General features: G+C 49.0%; 1 protein-coding gene across 4 annotated transcripts in view; it reads right to left on the reverse strand.

Annotated features, from left to right (window-relative positions):
- Window positions 1-12,089: 12,089 nt before the first annotated feature.
- The window catches only part of HHAT (hedgehog acyltransferase), a 275,981-nt gene continuing 268,045 nt past the window's right edge, over window positions 12,090-20,025 (reverse strand). For all 4 annotated transcript variants that reach the window (XM_081824856.1, XM_081824859.1, XM_081824858.1 and 1 more), the window contains one exon: window positions 12,090-13,139. In XM_081824856.1, coding sequence (XP_081680982.1) covers window positions 13,048-13,139 — 92 coding nt within the window. In that variant the 3' untranslated portion in view covers window positions 12,090-13,047. The remainder of the gene's footprint in view (window positions 13,140-20,025) is intronic.

Below are 20,025 nucleotides of genomic sequence, written 5' to 3' on the forward strand. Positions count from 1 at the left end.
TTAGTCTTCGAACATCTCACGTATCAAGCGCTGCCCTGCCCGTTGCTGTTGAGAGAGTTGCTGAGAGGACTGTGTGTGTTCCAAGCCAGTCCCTTCCTTTAGATCATTGATGATGACATCTGGGCTTCCTCTTTCTGGGCAGAAGGCATTCTCCCATTGATTCATTAGCTCGTGTGTGTCTTTTATGTACTCATTTATTCCACAAATATCTATTGACGGTCCTGCATGTACCTGGCACTTTCTAAATGCTGGAAATAGTAGACAAAACAGACAAACCTGCTTTCTTAGGGTAGATAATAATTTTTTTTAAGTAGAAGATACAACATGGCATGCAGGAAACCTTTCTAGGCCCTCAGGGAGCTTTCAGAAATACAGACATAAATAACTGGTGTCTTGTTTGGGAATGGTTGCTTCCAAACAACAGAACCCCACTCTAACTCAAGTAAAAACAGGACAGACGATACTGTTAAGAATCAGATGTCCTGCAGAACAAAGGGCAGGAAACGAGCAATCAGCTCAAGGCACCAACTCTTGGGTACACGTACATTCTCATTCACTCTCTTTCCTCTTTCTCTTTTCTCATTCCCTTCTCTGTCCCACCTTCCTTCCTTACTCCCTCCTTCCCTCCTCCTCTCTCTATGAAGGGACGTGGCTAGGGGAGGAAACGGATGGCAGCTTTACTACAAGTGGACACAGAATAGAGAGGAATTAGGGCAGAAGAGAAGTGTGAGCACAGAAAAGGCGGTTGGTGTTGTGAGGCCGGAGGTAACTTAGAGCTCCATGGAATCAGGGAAGGCTTTCTGGAGGAGGTGCTATTTGAGCTGGGTCTTGGTGTTAGGGCTAGGCTTTTGGATGCCCGATGGAGAGCAGGGGCCACTCCCAGAGCAGAGCCCCTGGAGCAGAGGGAGGACGGGAGGTAGAAGCCTGCTAACTCAGAGCCCTGGGGGAGGGGCAGAAAGGATCCTGATCCTTCTACTTATCATCCCTCCCTCGCTATGATGCCTTTAGTTGGGTTTCTCTTCTCCTGAGTCCCACAGCTCAGATCTGCAGCCTGGACTATAGAAGTAGATGGGGTATAGTGGAAGGGGACCAAGGGAGGCAGGATTATTAAATCATTGCTGGGACGGGCAGGGCTGGGAGAAAGGCTGCCCAGTGCAGGCCAGAAAGTCATGCACTGGGACCCAAGTAGTGCGGTTTGAAGGTTTAACCAGGTGGCAAGGGGCACGGCAGCTGCCTCGCACCCATCTGTTAATGACCCAGGTGTCAAGTCAGCCAGCTGCAGGGGCTCGGATGGAGAAGGCAGATGACAGGTGTGGGCCTCCGGTCTGCCAGCGATTTGCTGATTGCACCAAGCGACTCAGTGTGTGCCGGGTTCCTCTGCATTTCTTACCAACCATCTTGTCGGCCATCTGTGAGGACCTAATGAGGAGCGCCCTCAGAGAACTCTGGGCAGGTGAGCTTCCTGGAAGAGAGGGCGAGTTATGCACCATCTGCTCCTGGAGGTTAAAAAGGCTGAGGCCTCGAAAGGGTGAGGGAAGAAGGGTTCATAATAAGCATCAACCGTGGGCCAGTGCTGTCACATAAGTAATCTTGTGTTGGCTTCACACCAAGTCAGAAAAGTGGGGATTTTTCCTGCTTCTTAAGGAGGAAACTGAGACTCAGAAGTTAAGATGCCTGCGTGAGGTCACACAGCAAGGTGGCGGAGCTGGGATTTATTTCTTTCTGACCCCAAAGCCCGTGTTCCTGGCCTGCCAGTCCGTGTGCCTCCCCAAGACCTGAGAGTCCTGTGGCAGGTCCTTGGGGCGGCTTCTGCTTTGGTCTGAGGCTGCCTGCAGAGGGCACGGGTTTCTAGGTTGTGCTGATGGAGAAGCTGCTGTTCTCCCTTACACAGGCCTCTCCTCTGCTTCTCAGTGATCTCAAGACGGGTCCTCAGAGCAGTGATTTCTCTAGCGATACGTTGCAAGTGGCTTCCCACAAGTTCAGACGTGGGACAAGTCAGCACGTCCCTGAGTGCACCTGCCACATGCCATGTAAGCCAGAAATTACACGGCTTTCCCATAATCCGAGGTCAGCCCAGGGGAAAACCCTGTCATCTGTCGCTCTTGCTGCACTCAGGGCCAGATTCATGGACTGGTTTGCTGACTGTCTGTCCATCCTGTGCATGAAGCATTGTTCTCATCAGTGAGTACTTGTGGGACGTCTGATGGGTCTGGGGTTGGATGGCTCGGATACGAGTCGCTTACGGCAGACTTGTCTTTTATGTGACATTTAGCTACCCTGAACCTTGGTTTTCCTCTTCTCTGACATGAGAATGTGTCCCAGGGGCCTTACAGTCCGCTACAAGGAATACATGAAGTAACCTTCAAGTGCCTTACGGGCCATCCGGGCGGTTGTTAGTGTTCGGACAAGGCCGTGTGCAGGGCCATGGGCTCTTCCCCCGTGAGCCGCCTGAGGACAGGAGAGGCTTCTTCCAAGTGAGACTTGCTTTTACTTTCACAGCCAGCCGAGCTCACTTAAGGGTCCAGATCTGCAGACGGCCCTGGCGGTCTTAGCCGTGGCCCTGCCTGGGGACTTGTCTGAACTTTCTTGCCCTGGAATGTGGTGTAGACCAGGGGTGCTCATGCATGCATCACCTGGGAAGCTTGTTACAGATTCAAGGGCTTCCTGTCTGGAGGTTCTAATGCAGCAGGAGGCGGGGTCAGAAAAATGATTTTTGAAAAGCTGGACTGCAGGCAAGGACAGGTTCACGAGGGCCCAGCTCAGGCGCCAGGACGGTCCCCGGAGGGGAGGCCATTTGGATCTCCAGCCTCCCTCCCGGCATTTGGGGATGGAGAGCTGGGGTTTGTTTCTCTTGAAGAGGATGAGGGCAAGGGTCAATTCCTGGGAACGAGGGTCAAGGGTCGGGGAAGGCAGGGGCGGGCAGGCCCTGAGCAAAGCCCCGGGAGGCCCAGTAGGGGTGCGGTTGCGGGGTGAGTGCACGCAGCCCTTGGGGGCCCCAGACGCTGACTGCCCAGGGGCTGAGCTTTGCGGTCTTTCTGTCTCGCTGCAGATCGTGTTCCGGAAGATCAGCGACGTGAAACGGGAGGAGGAAGAGCGCCTGAAACGCAAGAATGAGGCCCCCCTGATCTTGCCCCCGGACCACCCTGTCCGACGACTCTTCCAGAGGTTCCGGCAGCAGAAGGAGGCCCGGCTGGCCGCGGAGCGGGGCGGCCGCGACCCCGACGACCTGGACGTGGAGAAGGGCAGCGCCCTCCCCGAGCACGCCTCGGCCAACCACAGCCTGGCGAAGGCCAGCGTGGTGACCGTGCGCGAGAGCCCCGCCACGCCCGTGGCCTTCCAGGCGGCCTCCGCGGCGGTGGCGGACCACGGCCGGCTCCACGCGCCCGGGGCCGAGTGCCTGGGCGCCAGGGCGGGCGGCGACTGCGCCCGGCGCAAGGGCTGGGCCCGCTTCAGGGATGCCTGCGGCAGGGCCGAGGACTGGAGCCAGGTGGCCAAGGCCGAGTCCATGGAGACGCTGCCCGACAGGACCAAGGCGTCCGGAGAGGCCACCCTCAAGAAGACGGACTCGTGTGACAGCGGCATCACCAAGAGCGACCTGCGTCTGGACAACGTGGGCGAGGCCAGGAGCCCCCAGGAGCGGAGCCCCATCTTGGCGGAGGTCAAGCACTCTTTCTACCCCATCCCCGAGCAGACGCTGCAGGCCACCGTCCTGGAGGTGAAGCACGAGCTGAAGGAGGACATCAAGGCCTTGAACACCAAAATGACGAATATTGAGAAACAGCTCTCTGAGATACTCAGGATATTAACTTCCAGAAGATCCTCTCAGTCTCCTCAGGAGCTGTTTGAGATATCGAGGCCCCAGTCCCCAGAATCAGAGAGAGACATTTTTGGAGCAAGCTGAATGGTCTGTTTAAAAAAAAAAGAAAAGAAAAAAAGTCAAAGATAAAAACCCCACCTCCCTGCCCTCGACAACCCCCACCCCCACCCCCACACACACACCTACATGACCAACAACTTCCAAAGTGGGCTTTGCCTGACGGGAAATCTGAGCGGGACCAGTCGCTTAGGCACGCGCACGCTCTCTCGCTCTCTCGCTCGCTTGCTCTCGCTCAGTCTGGGAGCAGACGTGGGAAGAGGCGCGTGCTACCACCCTGCAAGACCGCAGCGGCTCTCGAACTGTCGGCACAATTTTGGAAGAGGGGGCATGCTGTCTAAAGGGTATTTTCCTTTATTTTTAATGTTTTAACTGCCACGATCTTTGTAAAAGATGACAACCACTAGAAAAGAGGAGCAGCTATTTGGGGGTTGGTGGGAGCGCCCCAGAGAACCTCCCATGTAGACACCAGGCTGGGCTCCTGCGCCAAGAACCCCGAAGACTGCGGCGGGCACGGGGATTTCCCAGCATTCCCTGTCCTTGTACAGCCCATGTCTGTCGTCACCTTATCTTTTCCTACAGTAGTCATTTGTAACAAGCCCGGGACAAGGGGAGCGTGAGGGACAGGGAGGGCAGAGCCTTGCAACTTTCGGTCTCTAATGGTTAAGGCCAGAAAGCAGTGAGGTGCTCTGGGTGCCTCCCATTGACACCAAGAGCCAGGAATCCTCGGGTCTCCTTTCCCAAGTAGAAGAGCTGGAGAGGGGCCTTCAGGAAGCAGAGACTCTCTGGGCTGTGATCGGCAGCCTACTGTCATGGGAGAGACCACGGGGAGGGTTCCAGAGGCCTCAGGTGTACCTCTGGCCCTGCTCTGTGCCACTGTCCTCATCATCTGGGACCCTTTGCTTCTTTTCCTTCTCAGCTCTGCCCCCCCCGCCCCCGCAGTGTCCCGTGGCCTTCCGCAGGGTGTGCGGCATCGGCAGGAAGGGCGATGAGCCCAGAGCTGCTTTATTAGCAAAGCAGACACACACATACAACCTCAGAAAAATGATTGTAGCAAGTCCTATGTTTATATTATGATTCTCACTGGGATTGATGGCCCTTCAGGAATTTGTATTTTGTCCACTGCATTGGGATCACTAGAGGACCCTTGGGATCCGTGCTCGGCCTTATTTTAAAACTAACTTTTTTTTCTCCTGCTACTCAGTAGGACTTCAGGAGAAACGACGAAGACTGCAGGGCCACGGTTGTACTTGCTTCAGGAGCAGCAGAAAGAGAATGAGGCGGCAGGTTGTCCAGCTGGCTCTGTAGGGTGACGGAGAGAGGCAGCTCAGGGAAGGTCTGAGCTCAGAGCGACGGTCACAGAGCCACCTGCGGGCCATCCAGGTCCCTATGCCATGATGCTTGGGGACACTCCACTGCCTCCTAAGCACGTGGGGCCAAATTATTCATGTGTTTGGGCTTCCAAGGGCATCTGAGAAAGGAAAGAGGTCTCTCCCAGGCCCAGTGGAACTAGCTCAGGAGTACACCTTGCAGAGAGGGTCAGGACCCTAAAACTTGACAAGCAAGATTGGAAGTTCAGCTCTAAGAACTAGCTTGGAGAGAGAATTAGGAGTGCAGGGGATCTGGACTCTGGGTGACAGCAGGGACCCATCCAGGGCGCTGGCTTTCTGCATCACCTCACCCTAGCACCTGGCATAGCTTTGCCTCACAGATCCTGAGCCAGTGTTAATCCCCTCAGTACTGAAGGGGACCTGCCAGGGTGGGACCTGCCCTACCAAAGATACTCTGCGGTTCTGAAGGTCTCCTGTCGGGGCCCACCTACCCACCTGCCCCTCTGGTCCTGCTCAGTGGCCATGACAGGTCCCAGGACTTGGCCTTCAGTTGTCTGTGCAGAATGGGGCTGTCCTCCCCTGGCTCCCAGCACAGACGGCCCTGGGGAACAGAGGTCCAGGAGGTCGAGAGAAGGTTCCTTCCCCAGGGGTCCTGTGCACTTACGCAGCTTCTCATGGGAGGCTTACCGGGGTGGCTCTTGGCTTCCCAAGGCTGCAGCGTTATTCGATTTAGCCTCAGATGGCAGCATACAGAGGGGGAAGTCTATAATTTCTCAAGGCCGAGTCCTGACTGTGACTCTGGATAAAGCATTGAGACTTTCGGTCTCCTTGAGAAGCTGCCCACTAGTCCAGAGGCTATAAAAGATCTGGAATCCCATCTGCCCCAGAATGTTCTAGTTTGGCATTCCTTCAATGTGCTCATTAGCCCGCTTCTGAAGTTTAGTCCCTACTACTTTCAAGTCAGGGGTCAGGGCAAGGGCCCTAATAACTCCATCATTTAGCTTCAGAAGCACCTGCCGGTTTCTCTGCGGGCTTGATGACGGGCTCCTGTCCAGCGCCCTGCAGGCCAACCTAGAGAGGCCCTTCCCTTCCCCACTGGCTCTGCCAGAGGGCGCAGGTGTTTACTAAGAAATGACTCCCCATTGGGGCCTAAGGGGCAAAGACACCGATGTGCCAGGCTTGAAAGTCCACACTTGTTTTGGGGGAAAAATAAAGCTTCATGAATGTACTCGTGGACCGACTCCTAGGATTTGGATGGGGCTCATGACTGGAAGCCTGGATCCTGCGGGGGGAAATGTGCTCCTCTCGGGGTCGCAGGGCCCCCACGTGAGCCTGTGGTGACAGATCACCACAGTGCAGCTGTGCATGCTTTCAGCCCTTCCCACTTAAGGATTATAGGGACTTTCGCTTTGTTTCCTCTGAAAAAAAATTTTTTTTTTAAATGAGCCAAACCTTCTCTCTTTTCACCTTTATGACATGCACTTGGCCGTGGGCTGCTTTGTGCTAACTACCTACTTTCGCCTGGACGCTGCTCTGGCTTCCCGAGCAGGGCACGAGCTTCAGATACTGACTGAACCTTCCACTGTCCGGTGGCTGAAGAGAGGTTAGGGAAACACAGAGTCACCAGGTGTTGGACCAAACATTTAGACTTTAGAAGTTGTGCTGAGAGAGATTTACCTGAGTTCTTTGTTCCTTTCCGAGGGAAGGGGACATAATGTATTACACCGTCGCCCAGTACTTGCTGGTTCCCTGATCTGGTACTTAAATTCCTTACCTTGAATGTTATCCGTAGGGAGGCTCCGCTTCCCAGAGAGTGTCCCTGCTTTGGAGCTGAAGGTCCTGCCCCAGCACTGGGCTGCTTGTTGACCACGCTCTCCTCATCCCCACTGATGGAGGTGTGGGGGTGAGGGTTGAGTCTGTGAAAGAAGACGGCCAACGAGATGGTGCGCTCGTTCTCGGTGGAGGATGCGGACTCCAGCATTGAGTGCTGCTGGCCCATATACCTGCAAGGACGCCTCCACCAAGTATGACAAGGTTCCCCCAGAAGGAAAGGGAGGCAGGCCTCTGGTTGAGAAGCCCTGGTTTCGTGCACAACTTTGATATCTGCACCTTCATCCACCCCATTCTCTCATGCTCAGACCTGGCTTGTTTCTAAGACCATTTTTTATACTCTCAACCTCAGACTACATCAGTGTGCAGAATTGTAGCCAGTAGCAGGAACCAGTGGCTTAGGACATCTCTGATGCTACAACAGCATATGGGCCCAAGTGGTTCGAAGCAGTTCCCGCTCCTTGTTATCCAATTCCCGGGCCTGTTTTACCCTCAGCTTTCTAGATCCTGTGTGCTGTTGCTGGCCTGGCCAAACATCAGGCCCTTTTCTGGAACCTTCTTTCAGAAGCGGAGCCAGCATGGCTCAGAGTAAAAAATGCACTGCGCCACGGCACCCCATCCCGCAAGCTTCCCCTCCTGAATCCTTTGGTGGAAGGTGAAGGTAAGGAGCCAACCGTTAGAAATTTTGTCCAAGCCTTTGTGGGGACTAAAAGAATGCCTTAGGGGTCCCAGGTGTAGGGAGAGCCTCCTGTCTCCTCGTTGCATTGACCACCATACGGCACGTGCACTCTCGGGAAAATTTTTGGAGCCCTGGTGGAGATACAAGTTGCTGATGTGCATTTGATGACTAGATTGTACAATGTTTTGCAATAAAGATGTTTAGCCTTAAGACCTTGAATGGAACTCCAGCTGGGATGGAGCTGCCAACACTCCCCCTCCTCCCTCCTCACGTCGTGTTGCTTAAAGAGGAGCCCACCGAGGGCACACTCAGACCCCAGGGTAGCCTCTCCTCTGTCACGAAATTGTACTGCCTTCTCGCTCGCTTCAATACCAATACTTTCACCAGCTCTTGTGCCCTCCAGCTGGGGGGGATTTCACTGTCCCCTCAACACCAACCACAGCCATCAGAAAGCACCATTTCTCACACAAGGTATTCATGTTGAGAAGGTTTGATTCCCACTCCCCCCCCCCACCACCACACACAGTTCAAAAGAATCAATGTGAATTTGCAGCTTAAAGTAGTTTCAAATGAAACTTCTTTCACACGCGAGCAAATGAGACTTGTTCTGGAACCTCCAGAACTGGACTCGAGTGCCCCGCGGGTGCCAGACCCGGTGGGTGCCCTCCCCGCCCCGCCATTAAACTTTTCCTAGAGCCATTGTCTCTTTATCTGTGACTTCGGAGTCGGTCAACGGAGCTACCGGTTGTTCAATGAGAAGTTCACGGATCTTGTACCAGGATATGAACAATGAGAAAGATCTTCATGAAGATGCACCCTCCCCCCGCCCCAATGAATGTATTCTCTTAATATTCAGACGTTGTATTTGTGCATCAGTTGGAGACAGCCCGCATCGGACGTTTCGCCAGTGCCGTAAGGACACTTCTACTCCTGAGCAGTTCGTCAATCTGGGGCTTCTCCTTATATTGACACTCTTTCCATCGAGTCCCGCCAAATCCTTCACTGGGTTTTTCTTTTTCCTTCGCATCTGCCACTTTGTCCAAATGAGCATGAATAGACAGAAGTGCAGATGAGCTGATACTATGTTTATGGTCAGCTAAGGATGCTTCCAGAAACTCCAGGGTGTGTGTGCAGCTTGGGAACAATAAGGAATATGCGGGCCCCTCCATTGATGATATACCCTTCTCAACATTTTTAAACAAGCACAAATGATATTTGTAGAAAAAAAAAAAGTTTAATTTTATTTATTATGGTAATAAACTATTTTATACATGATACTTGCTTTTGCCTTTTCTTACATAATTTTAAGGCATTGAATCGGGTGCTCTGACCTAAGATGACAGAACAAGGAATGGTACTTTCTATTCCTTCTCAAGAGCTTGGGAGGCCCTAATTTGGAGAGTACAGTTTTGGGGACCTTAGGATTCTAGAGACCCCAAGGTTGTGTGTGTGAGTACAGCACAGCGAGAGAACGGTTGTGAAGGTGGTTTGCCCTGTGATCCAGAAATAGGGCTGTGTCTGCTCTTCAGACGTCCCGAGATGCCTTCAAAGCTGGCATTGATTCAACACGTTGATTTAACACGTATCTGAACGTGACCTCCCAATTAGAAGTGAACTTTTACATTTTAAACAGTTTGGGTTGAAATCTGTTTAAGATATATTAATGCTTCCCTGCCTTTTAAAATAGAGTGTAAAAAACATAACAATCTTTTTGGAGTGATTCCACATCAACCATATGAGTTCTGATCTGTGCTTTAATTCACGGATGGTCTCAGAAGCTAATAAGGTAGAGGACTGCTTGCCCCTAAATGAACTAGTCCTATATACCAGCACTCTCGGTTTGGCTGTGGTTTTATGCATTTATTTGACACAGAGAGACACAGCGAGAGAGGGAACACAAGCAGAGGGGGAGTGGGAGGGGGAGAAGCAGGCCTCCCGCGGAGCAGGGAGCCCAATGCGGGGCTCGATCCCAGGACCCTGGGACCATGACCTGAGCTGAAGGCAGACACTAAACGACTGAGCCACCCAGGCGCCCCTTTAATAGCTCCAGAACTATTAAAAAGCAAGTTTTAATACTTGCTTTAATAATTGTTTCCTGCTTGTGGTGAGATTCTCCACGGGACTGTCAACCTTTCTTACTTCATGCCAGTGGACCGCATTTCAAGAAGGGCACTTTTCTTTTGTAGACAGAACTTAATTCAGGATGAGGAATCTGTGATCTGCAAGCCATATTCGGGCCTCTGCTTGATCTCATGGGGCCATAGTATGAATACAGCATTTTTAATGGTGTCCTCTCCAACCTATTATTTCATTACACCACAGAAAAGCATAATAAAAATAAATGAAAGGTGATAGTATTTAAAATTCCAAGTGATTGATATTCATTCAAAAGTCTCACCTAATGAAGCATTGAATATTGTTCTTTATATATCCTCAATAGTGAAAAAAAATCTCTCTTCGTGAATATGATTTTTATAATTAGTCAAAAGGACTAGTAATACAGAGCTAAGTAATGAACACTACATTCTGGGTGTCAAAGGGGTGTCAGTTACTGGGATTTTGCTGGTTTGTTTTAAAATAAAACAATTTCCCTGAAGAAGGGCCTCAGGTTTCTCAATGCCCACTGAGGAAGGCCAGCACTGCCAAGATAATCTGGCTTCTCAATAGTTGGTCCTATTGTGTGGATATGTTCTGGTACGTTTGTTAGAAAACAAACTCATTATATTATGGTTAATTTCTATATGTAGTCAATAATTACTATTTTAAATAAGCAAGTGAGCAGTCACAATTTCTTTAAGGCAAACCCCCATCCCACTAAATTACCATCTTGTATAGATGTATAGATCATTATACAATTAGATATGTGACGGATATATTTTCTTTCTAGGCCTGCAGTCTTTAATAGAACAAAAGGCTTTCTGCTGTCACTTCAAACAAATTAATCTGAAGGAATAATAAAATACTTTGAAGTCTTCTTGCACGGTCCCAAGAATTCGTCAAAATGACCAAGAAGGGTTGGCTGTCCTTCAGATCGTGCTTGTAGCTCTCTGGCCTGCCCACAGAGCTCGGTTGAGGTCAGAGGATCCTGGGGCTAGAAGTGACCTTAGGACCTTGTCTAGTTGTTTTCCAACCCCATGCCTGAAGCTGCCCAGGGCTGATGGCTTGTGCAAAGTGACATGTCAGATGCTCCTCAGCTGGAACTGCTCTGTCTTCCCAGGTACTTCAAGAATCTTTCATTTAAAGCAAATCCAAGCTTTTACTTCACATGCGTGAAGAGACATCTATTATCATTTTCATATTACAGTTGGAGAATAGCAAGAGGTTAAGGAAAGAAAACAATGGTCCTAGATAATCCACATGTTGCTTAATCAGGCCTCAAATTATCACGTACTAATTCCCGAGAACCACTCTAAATCATGTAATAGCTTAAAAGAAATTCAGGGTTATTACTTCCAAATATATTCACCAATTCTTCCAATATAAGTTGAATGAATGAATAAACCTATTTGTTTTTACATAAACGGTGTCTCTGAAGAGTGCAAAATTCTTTGTATTGCTTACGTATGTACATACATCAGACGCTTGCCTACAATCATCTTCACGCCCCTGTGTGTCCTTAACCAGCCCCTTCCTTCCATGTGAACTTCAGCCAGACTCCCTGTGGCTGGCCACAGTTCCTGAGCTAGTGTTAGTCCATGATCCTGTACTACAGTTACTGGAGTGCTCACTCTTCCCAGGGCCATTCCCTCCTTGAAACTCCCCAGCACCTTGGAATCACCTGCCCGGGCCTCCCGGGCCCTTACTCAGCCAGCTCCTGAGGTCACTGCTGTCAGCCTGCCTGCCCCTCTGGGTCTGTTCCCTGCAGCAGTCAACCTGGGGTAGGCCCGCTCCCCACCGCCTGCTCCACCCACATCTGCTCTTCCGGGCAGAATGGGTAGGAAGAAAGGATGTCAGCAAGATGGCCAGTCCTGCATTCCAGGAGTATGAATCCCATTGAGTTAAAAGCCACGGCCAGGACACAAGGACCACACCAGATAGCAGATGAGAGATGTGTGGCCAGACCAGGTCCAAGGGAACCTTTCATTCAATAGCAATTTTATCCATGTGTTTGAGATGTACTAAGTTTCCCATAATGAGGTACGGTATGGATCAAACTTCCAGGCTTCTTCACATACCACTTGCCCTCTCAAAAAAAAGAAGAAAAAAAAAATCCAAAGCCAAACAGATATACTCAGCATTATCTACCACTTGGGGCTATTTAGTGGCCTGTCACCCACTTTCCAGAGGAGTGAATAAGAGTTATAGGTGTTTAAATTTTAAGCATTTTCTTCAAAAAACATTCAAAATGATTCTACAAAAATGTGAAATATCAGTGTGACAGAAAAGGCTCCATTTTATTTGAAACAAAACAAAACAATGTAAACCACTGAGTGTACACCAGTGAGCAGGAAGCTGGGGGCTTCCTTGTGTGGAGAGGAGAAAAGACCCCAGGAAACCATCCCTACCCTTTGTCACTTGCCTGATAGCACCTGTCTGTGGACGCGCTAGCTCATGGTTCCTTAATTCTGCTTCTTTACTGAGAAATGAAGATTAACTGTCTGGTAGAAGAACTGCCATGTTTATACTTCTCTGCAAATCTAGGGAACAAGCATCCACATGTCGATCACAGTGACGGTGTTCCAATAACAGATCTCCTTAGGTACTGGCCCCTTGGAACACTATAGGACAGGTTGTGTCTTCTTTGACAGGCTGTGTCTTCTTTGACTGGGCAATGAGAAACTTGACTGTGGCTTTGTCTCCTCCCTGCTAGGGAGCTGAAGTGGGAAGCTCAGACCTCAGTGCTGGTTCTAGAGACCACACTGCAGGACATGGGGAAGAGGTCACTTAAATGTTAGCAAAATATTTCAGAAATATGGCCAGTGGAGGACAGGCCTTATCACTAATCAGGGCTTCTGTGCTCCAGTTGAGAAATGTCTATTGCATTTAATTCTTGGTAAAGTAGAAAGAACCCGAAGGGCCCCTGGGACTGGGTTCTAGACCACAATGTCACCATGTGCAGCTGGGCAAGATAATACTGCTATGGACCCCTGCTTACTCAACAGGAAAATGATGGGGCTGGGGGAGATGAGCTCTGGGTCCCCAAAGTTAGAAGCCTCACTGGTTGTCAATTTTCTATGAGAGCTCAAGCTTCCAGTCTTGGAGTGAGGTAACTTCAACAAAAGATGGGCAGATGAAGCACTGGTTCCTTGGAGGTCATCTTGGTGTGCGAGGTCAGGGTGAAGCACCATTTGCCTTGGAGGCCAGCAGGAAGGGCTGGTGCCGGCCGGGCGGCATTAGTCCACTGAGTATGTCTGGGCCCAGGCGATGCCCACGTGGGAGTAGCAGTAGAGGAATCCCAGGACAGAGAGGGTCACATATGGCCAGCCTGCAGGGGGAGGACAGAGATGGAAGAGTGGTTAGATACTCCTGGGGCAGGACCTTCCAGAGGTGCAAACTGTCCCCCTTTGGGGAAGGCAACTCAAGAAACAACATGGGCCTCAGTTGACACATCAAGACACATACCTCCTGGAAAGTGTGCTCTACCTGAAACACCAACAACTTGAACTCTGCATTCCCACTGGGGCCAGCATAAAATGAGGGGTGTGCTCTCTCAAACGGAAATCAGGTTTAGAAATAGGACAAGCTTTTAAAGAATATGTACTTAGAAAACTAAAGTAGTTAATAATCAAAAAAGAAGAGAAGTCCGTAAGACCCACAGTAAATCTCAAAATATAGATTGGCCGTTATATGGAATTGAGTGCCATCTGTAAGCACACAGAAGGGAAAGCCTAAATTAAACATTTGCTTTCAAAACTCAAAGCTTTTAGTGGTTCCTTCTATAAGTACTTGTCTTAGAATATCTGATGTTCTTTTCTTTCTCCTCCTCCTCCTCCTCAATTAATAGCCCTCTCTGCTGAGTGTTTGTCACTGAATGACTTCCATGTCTTCTACATGTTTCACTTACTCAACCATTTATTAGGAGCTCTGGAGATCCAGAGATGCTGTGGAAGGTGCCAGATGTCAAAATAGGTGATCCTACTCCTGCTTGGGAAAGATACACACACACACACACACACACACTACTGGGATTTGTGAGCCACGTAACATGTGCTAGATAATGATGTAGACAGAGCAAATTTAAACTGGGCCATGTGGGGTAAGCAAGAGTTTGTCAGATGGAAAGGGACAGGGATAAGCGACCAGAGAGACCACCTCACGTGTGAACATGTCCCGTGGGCCACCCCTGGAACAGGGATCATGTGACTGTGGCTACTGCACAGGAAGGGGCAGGCAGGGCAGCGCTAGAAGCAGGGAGGAGGCGGTGGGAGCCACTGAGGGTATTGCGGTTCTTCAGGCTCTCTTCCTGCCACGTCAACAAGCAGCTGCGATTATTATTACTGGAAGTTCAAGGACTACGGCATAGTGGTTAAGTGCGGGCTCTGAGGTGAACCTGGATGCCAGTTCAAACCCCGGCTCTGCCGCTTGCCAGCTGTGAGACCCGGAGCTACCTGACGAATCCCAGGTGTAAAACTAGGAGAGGGACAGAGCACCTTTATTAATAGTCTTTATAGGACGCCATGGACTGATTGTGTCCCCCCACATTCGTGTGTTGAAGCCCTAACCCCCAGTGCATATTTGGAGGGGGGGCCCTGGGGAGGTAAATAGGTTGAGATCAGATCATGAGGCATCGCGATGGGGACTAGCGCCCCCATAAGAAGGGACACGCAGGGCTTGCCTCCTTGCTTTCTGTCATATAGAGACATGGTGAGAGAAGGTGGCCATCTAAAAGCCAAGAAGAGGGGCCTCCCCAAGAACCAAGTCAGCCGGCATCTTGATCTTGGACTTCTTCAGTCTCTGGAACTGTGAGAAACAAGGGTCTGTTGCTGAAGCCACCCAGTCCGTGGTACTTTGCTAGGGTGGCCCGAGTTGACTAAGATATAAGGAAGGAATGTACAACATGATGTAAAGGCCTGCACGATGCCTGGCCTCGGATGGACACTTAGGAAAGGTAGTAATAATACTGGGGCGAGGACACAGAAGTCATTCTCCACCAAGATGAGAGTGGTAACAGGGAAGTCCAGCCCTGGTCTTCCTCTGAGCTCCTGTTTTCAACTTGCTCCTTTACTGGCTTGGCACAAGAATTCTCCTAGGCCTTGAAGGCAAGAGAAGTGAGGGGAGCAGAGGACTTCCAAGAGCCTGGCTCTAGGCCCAGTCCTACAGTCCTACCTCCTGTCTGCTAGTCAGCCAGTGTGTTAGCTTCCTTTGGCTGCTGGGAGCAAATTACCACAAACCTCAGTGGCTTCCAACAGAAATGCATTCTCTCATACTTCTAGATGCTGGAAGTCTGAAATCAAGGTGTTGGCAGGGCCACCTTCTCTCTGAAGGCTCTTGGGGAGACTCCTCCCTTGCCTCTTCTAGCTTTGGATGACCCCAGACATTCCTTGACATATGGCAACATACCTCCAATCTCTGCCTCTGTCTTCATGTGGCCTTCTTCCCTGGGTACTTCTGTGTCCTCTCCTCTTAGAAGGACACCAGTCATGGATTTAGGGCCTACTCTAAATCCAGGATGATTTCTTCTCAAGACATTTAGCTAATGACATCAGCAAAAACCCTATTTCCAAATGAAGTCACATTCTGAGGTTGCAGATGGACATGAATTTGGGGCGGGGTACTAATCGGCCCAGTACAGCCAGGTACTTTTTCAAGCTTCAAAAGGGACCCATCCTGCCTGGTGGCCCTCAGACACAGATGCCAGGGGACCTATTGACATCTGCTCCTCAGTGAGCTCAGGAAGCAGAAATTAGGGAGGGGGCTTCAGGCATGGGGAGAGGACCCAGACTTCAGCTGTGTTTAGGATGATGCGTTGGCAGGTGTTTGGTAAACACAGAACCCAGAAGCTGGCTCTGGAGGTGGGAGAATGGGGATATTTTATTTATACAAAGCTGGGCCTGGGTCATTGGACAGCTGTGCTTGGCTCTGCAGCTGTCCAGGGACATCCCTGTGAAAGCTCCTGGAGAGCACACAGAACTGTAAGGAGGAACATCCCCAACACCGCCCGGAAGTGTGGCATATGCATGTTCAGTTTGGACCCCAGTTAGGCCCTGAAAATTCCCTCTACCATTCACTGTTTGCCATGCACAGAGGCGGATAGACAGCAGTTAGGAGACTTGTAATCCTGACTCTATTATGAGACCCTAGGAGGGGCTCAGTTTCTCCATGTACACCATGGCAGGTCAAAAATAAACAGAAGCACATGAAATAAGATCGCAGATTTGGTAGTGCTTTTAAAAAGTGTTTCAGAGTGGAACATAAGGAATAGCATGGAGGACATTAGGAGAAGGAAGGGAAAAACGAAGGGGGGGAAATCGGAGGGAGAGATGAACCATGAGAGACTGTGGACTCCGAGAAACAAACTGAGGGTTTTAGAGGGGATTGGGGGTGGGGGGACGGGTTAGCCCGGTGATAGGTATAAAGGAGGGCGCGTACTGCATGGAGCACTGGGTGTTATACGAAAACAATGGATCGTGGATCACTACATCAAAAACTAATGATGCATTGTATGGTGACTAACGTAACATAATGAAATAAAATTAAAAAAAATAAAAAGTGTTTCAGAACTGCAAAGAATTCCTATGGGACCACTTGAGAAGTCAATGTATATAGTCTATGTGTGAAGCTGTTATGTCAACAGCTCACTGGCCCTTTTAACAGGAGCGTTCCTACAGACAGTAACCCCGGTGCGTACCAGATGGCTGCCGAGGACCTCTTACCTTTTCCTGGCCTCAGGAGTAAGCTACGTGATGACAAGGGAAAGACAGACGCCACATGTGCCCCTTGCACAGCATCCAGCCAGTATTTCGTAAGCATTTGCTGTGTGCCTGGCCCGTCCGAGACACCAGACCTCAACATCCACCTCTGCGGTTTGCCGGCTACAGGCACAGGGCCCTTGACTGTAGCAGCTGCTACCCAAGCACCGATGTGGTCCAGGTGTTGCCAGGGCGGGGAGGGGATGCTTGGGGCACAGCCTCCTCTTCATCAGGGTTCAGATGAGCACAGAAAAAGAAACTGGGATGGGCTGTCATTCTGGCAACATTTGAGGGCTGCTATGATGCAGTCATCCAGGCTTGTCAGCCATTAACAAAAATGATGGCGTCAAAAAGGGTTCTGTCCTGACAAATGAACACCGACCTCATCCTGTAGGCCTCACTCCCCCGGCCTTTCCCCACTCTGTGTTCTCCTTCCAGGCTCTCCCTTCTCACCAGGATTTCCAATCCACACTGTCCAGTCAACTCCCATATCCCAGCAACCCCGACCCCATGCATGCACACACATACACATTCACATACACGCACACACACACACAAACACACACACCATTAATGTGGCTCATAAAGCCTGGTGGGCAGCATGGTATTGGTCAAAGGAAAAGATCCTCCTTAAGAGAGTACTTTAAGGCCAAAATCCCCTGCATACTGGGTCTGTTCATGGCTAGGCCTCCAGATTCAATGATGTGTCCTGGTGGCTTCTGATACCTAGACCTATTACGATCTAAACAGTTGAACAGTTTTAACAGACAACAACTAGGCAGCATTGAAGATATTATAAAGAGGATGCTAGCAAGTTAGGCAATGTTTGCAAAAGACTGGGTAATATAGCTAATGGGACAGACTATCTGACAGATATAGTTAATGCATACAAGTAGGATACATAGCACCACAGATTCAATTAAGAAGATCAATGTAGGCGGTGTAATAGAGGGAGTTAATAGGATGTAGGTGGTTGTATCATGATATTGTTAATAGTACACTGGTGAGTTGTATAATAACTACAGCTAATGAGAACAGGTAGGACACAGAGGGAAATGTCTATAGCTAAAAGAAAGCAAGCAGTGTAATTTTACTTGAGGTTATTATGGCTGAGCGACTTTCTGAGCAATTACATCACTCTGAAAAGATTGGAAAGGCTGAGGCTCAGGAGAGTGAAGGAAAAGACCATCATCATGCAGGGCCATGGAAAGTCAAAGGATATATCACACTGGTTTTCTGGAAAGTGATGGGATAATCAGAACACACAGCAAGTCTAATGAAAACCTTGTTTAAAAGGTAACATTGTAAAATGATCGCAGTGCCACTGTGGAAAACAGCAAGGAGGTTCCTCAAAAAATGAAACACAGAATTATCACATATATACCCAAAGGAATTGAAAGAACTAGAAGAGATATCTGTGTACCCACATTCACAGCAGCATTATGTACAATAATCAAAAGGTGGAAATAGCCCAAGTGTCCACTCACAGATGAACGGATACACAAAATGTGGTCCATACATACAGTGGAATATTATTCAGCCTTGAAAAGGAAGGGACTCCTGACACAAGCTATACCTGGGATGAAGCTTGAAGACCTTATTCTAAATGAAATAAGCCAGACACAAAAGGACAAATACTATATATGAGGTCCCTAGAGTAGTCAAATTCATAGAGACAGAAAGTGGAATAGCAGTTGCTAGGGGCTGGGGGGAGTTACTGTTTAATGGTACAGGAGTTTCAGTTTTGCAAGATTAAAAAAGTTCTGGAGATGGACGGTGGTGATGGTCGCAGAGCAACATGAATGTGCTTAATACCACTGAACTGTACACTTAGAAATGGTTAAAATGGCAAATCCTATGTTCTCTATAATTCACCACAATAAAAAATTCTATGCTGAGTGAAAGAAGACATCGACAAAATAATATATACCATATTATTCCATTTATGTAAAATGAAAATTGATTTATAGTAACAAAAAGCTTGTCAGTGGTTGCCAGGGGCTGGAGCACAGGGAGGAACAAATTACAAAGGGGACACCAGGAATCTTTGGGGATGATGAAAATGTTTTGCATCTTGATTATGGGAAGGTTTTAAAGGGTATATACAACTAGAAAATACCTTAAGTGAATATATTTTACTGTGCATAAATTATTTCTCAATAAAGTTGTAAAAATTTTAAAAATTGAAAAAATGAAAACAATTTTAAAGGTAACATTGGAATATTAGCGAATCACAGACTTACAGTATTCTGCTACAATGTCCTAGGTTATATATATGCCCTAAGGTATTCAAACAAAAGATGCACATGCAAGAAGATATGATTCACTTTTTAAATGATGATGGGTTTTCAATCCTTCATCTCCCTAGGGGCAGGAGGACTTGCCATGCGTACGACTGAACAGTGGGCTCCCCTAACGCTCTCGTCCACTGGGGCCTCTGAGCGGGAGGACAAGGCTAAGAGCTCTTTCTTAACTATGCAGACACACTCAGCAGCTGCATCAGCACAAATCCCTATTCCAGGGAAGAAATCAATCCTTCCTAATGGGAGAGAAGTTAATTGAGTTGCTGAATTGTATATGAGCTATCAATTACCCCATCAAAGGCTCATTCAGCTGTCAGTCTGGGCAACACTCCTGAGCCTGTGGCCGCCACCTTGGCTCTAACAGGGCTTTTTCAAAGGCCACGTCCCACTGCTAACCATTTTTAGAAGGAAATGGAAGGTGACCACCATATGAACAAACTTGGCAGCGAAGCCTTTTTCCTGCCCTTCCTCCCAGTCAGCCAGCACCATAGTCTCTGTCCACATGTGAGTAGTTTATGAAGAATATGGAATCTACTATACAGTTTACAAAGAATACACAGTCTTAATGAATCCTTACAACACTCTTAAGACAGAAATCATTAACAGATACCAATATCCTTGCTTGTAGCCACACTGCCTCAAAAGGGCCCAGAGTCCACATCCCAAACCCAGAATGTCAGATTAAATCCTATTTGGAGAAAAGTCTGAAGGACTTCAGTCTTTCCTTTAATTTTTTATAATCATCTCTCTTTTACCATTAACAATGCCCTAGTCTCCACCTTCCACCCACCCAGGCAAGTTTTCTAGCCGGAGGCTCTGATGCCCTGTTGCCCACTGATCCTCTCATTCATCCACTTCTCAGTTGTCACGCTGCTGGGTCATAGTTCTCCTTGGGGTTAAGGAACACTCACTCTCAGCTTGGCCCTTGGGTCCCTAGAGCTGAATGGATGGACTCTCACTTTCTGGTCCCACAGAGCAGCAGTATCACTCAGTGACTCAAAATCATTCTAAGAGGAAGAAGAGGAGGTTCCCATCATCCCTGAGAGCCATTAGGCTACAAAGGAAACAAGTCTCACTTCCCCAAACTCTCCTTGGTTGAAACCCAAGCCTACAAATGTGAAGGATGTATTATAATTATTAAATGCCATCAACATATCCA

This window comes from Leptonychotes weddellii, chromosome 6 (assembly GCF_054177405.1).
Source record: "Leptonychotes weddellii isolate Sample4059 chromosome 6, ASM5417740v2, whole genome shotgun sequence".
Lineage (NCBI taxonomy): Eukaryota > Metazoa > Chordata > Mammalia > Carnivora > Phocidae > Leptonychotes > Leptonychotes weddellii.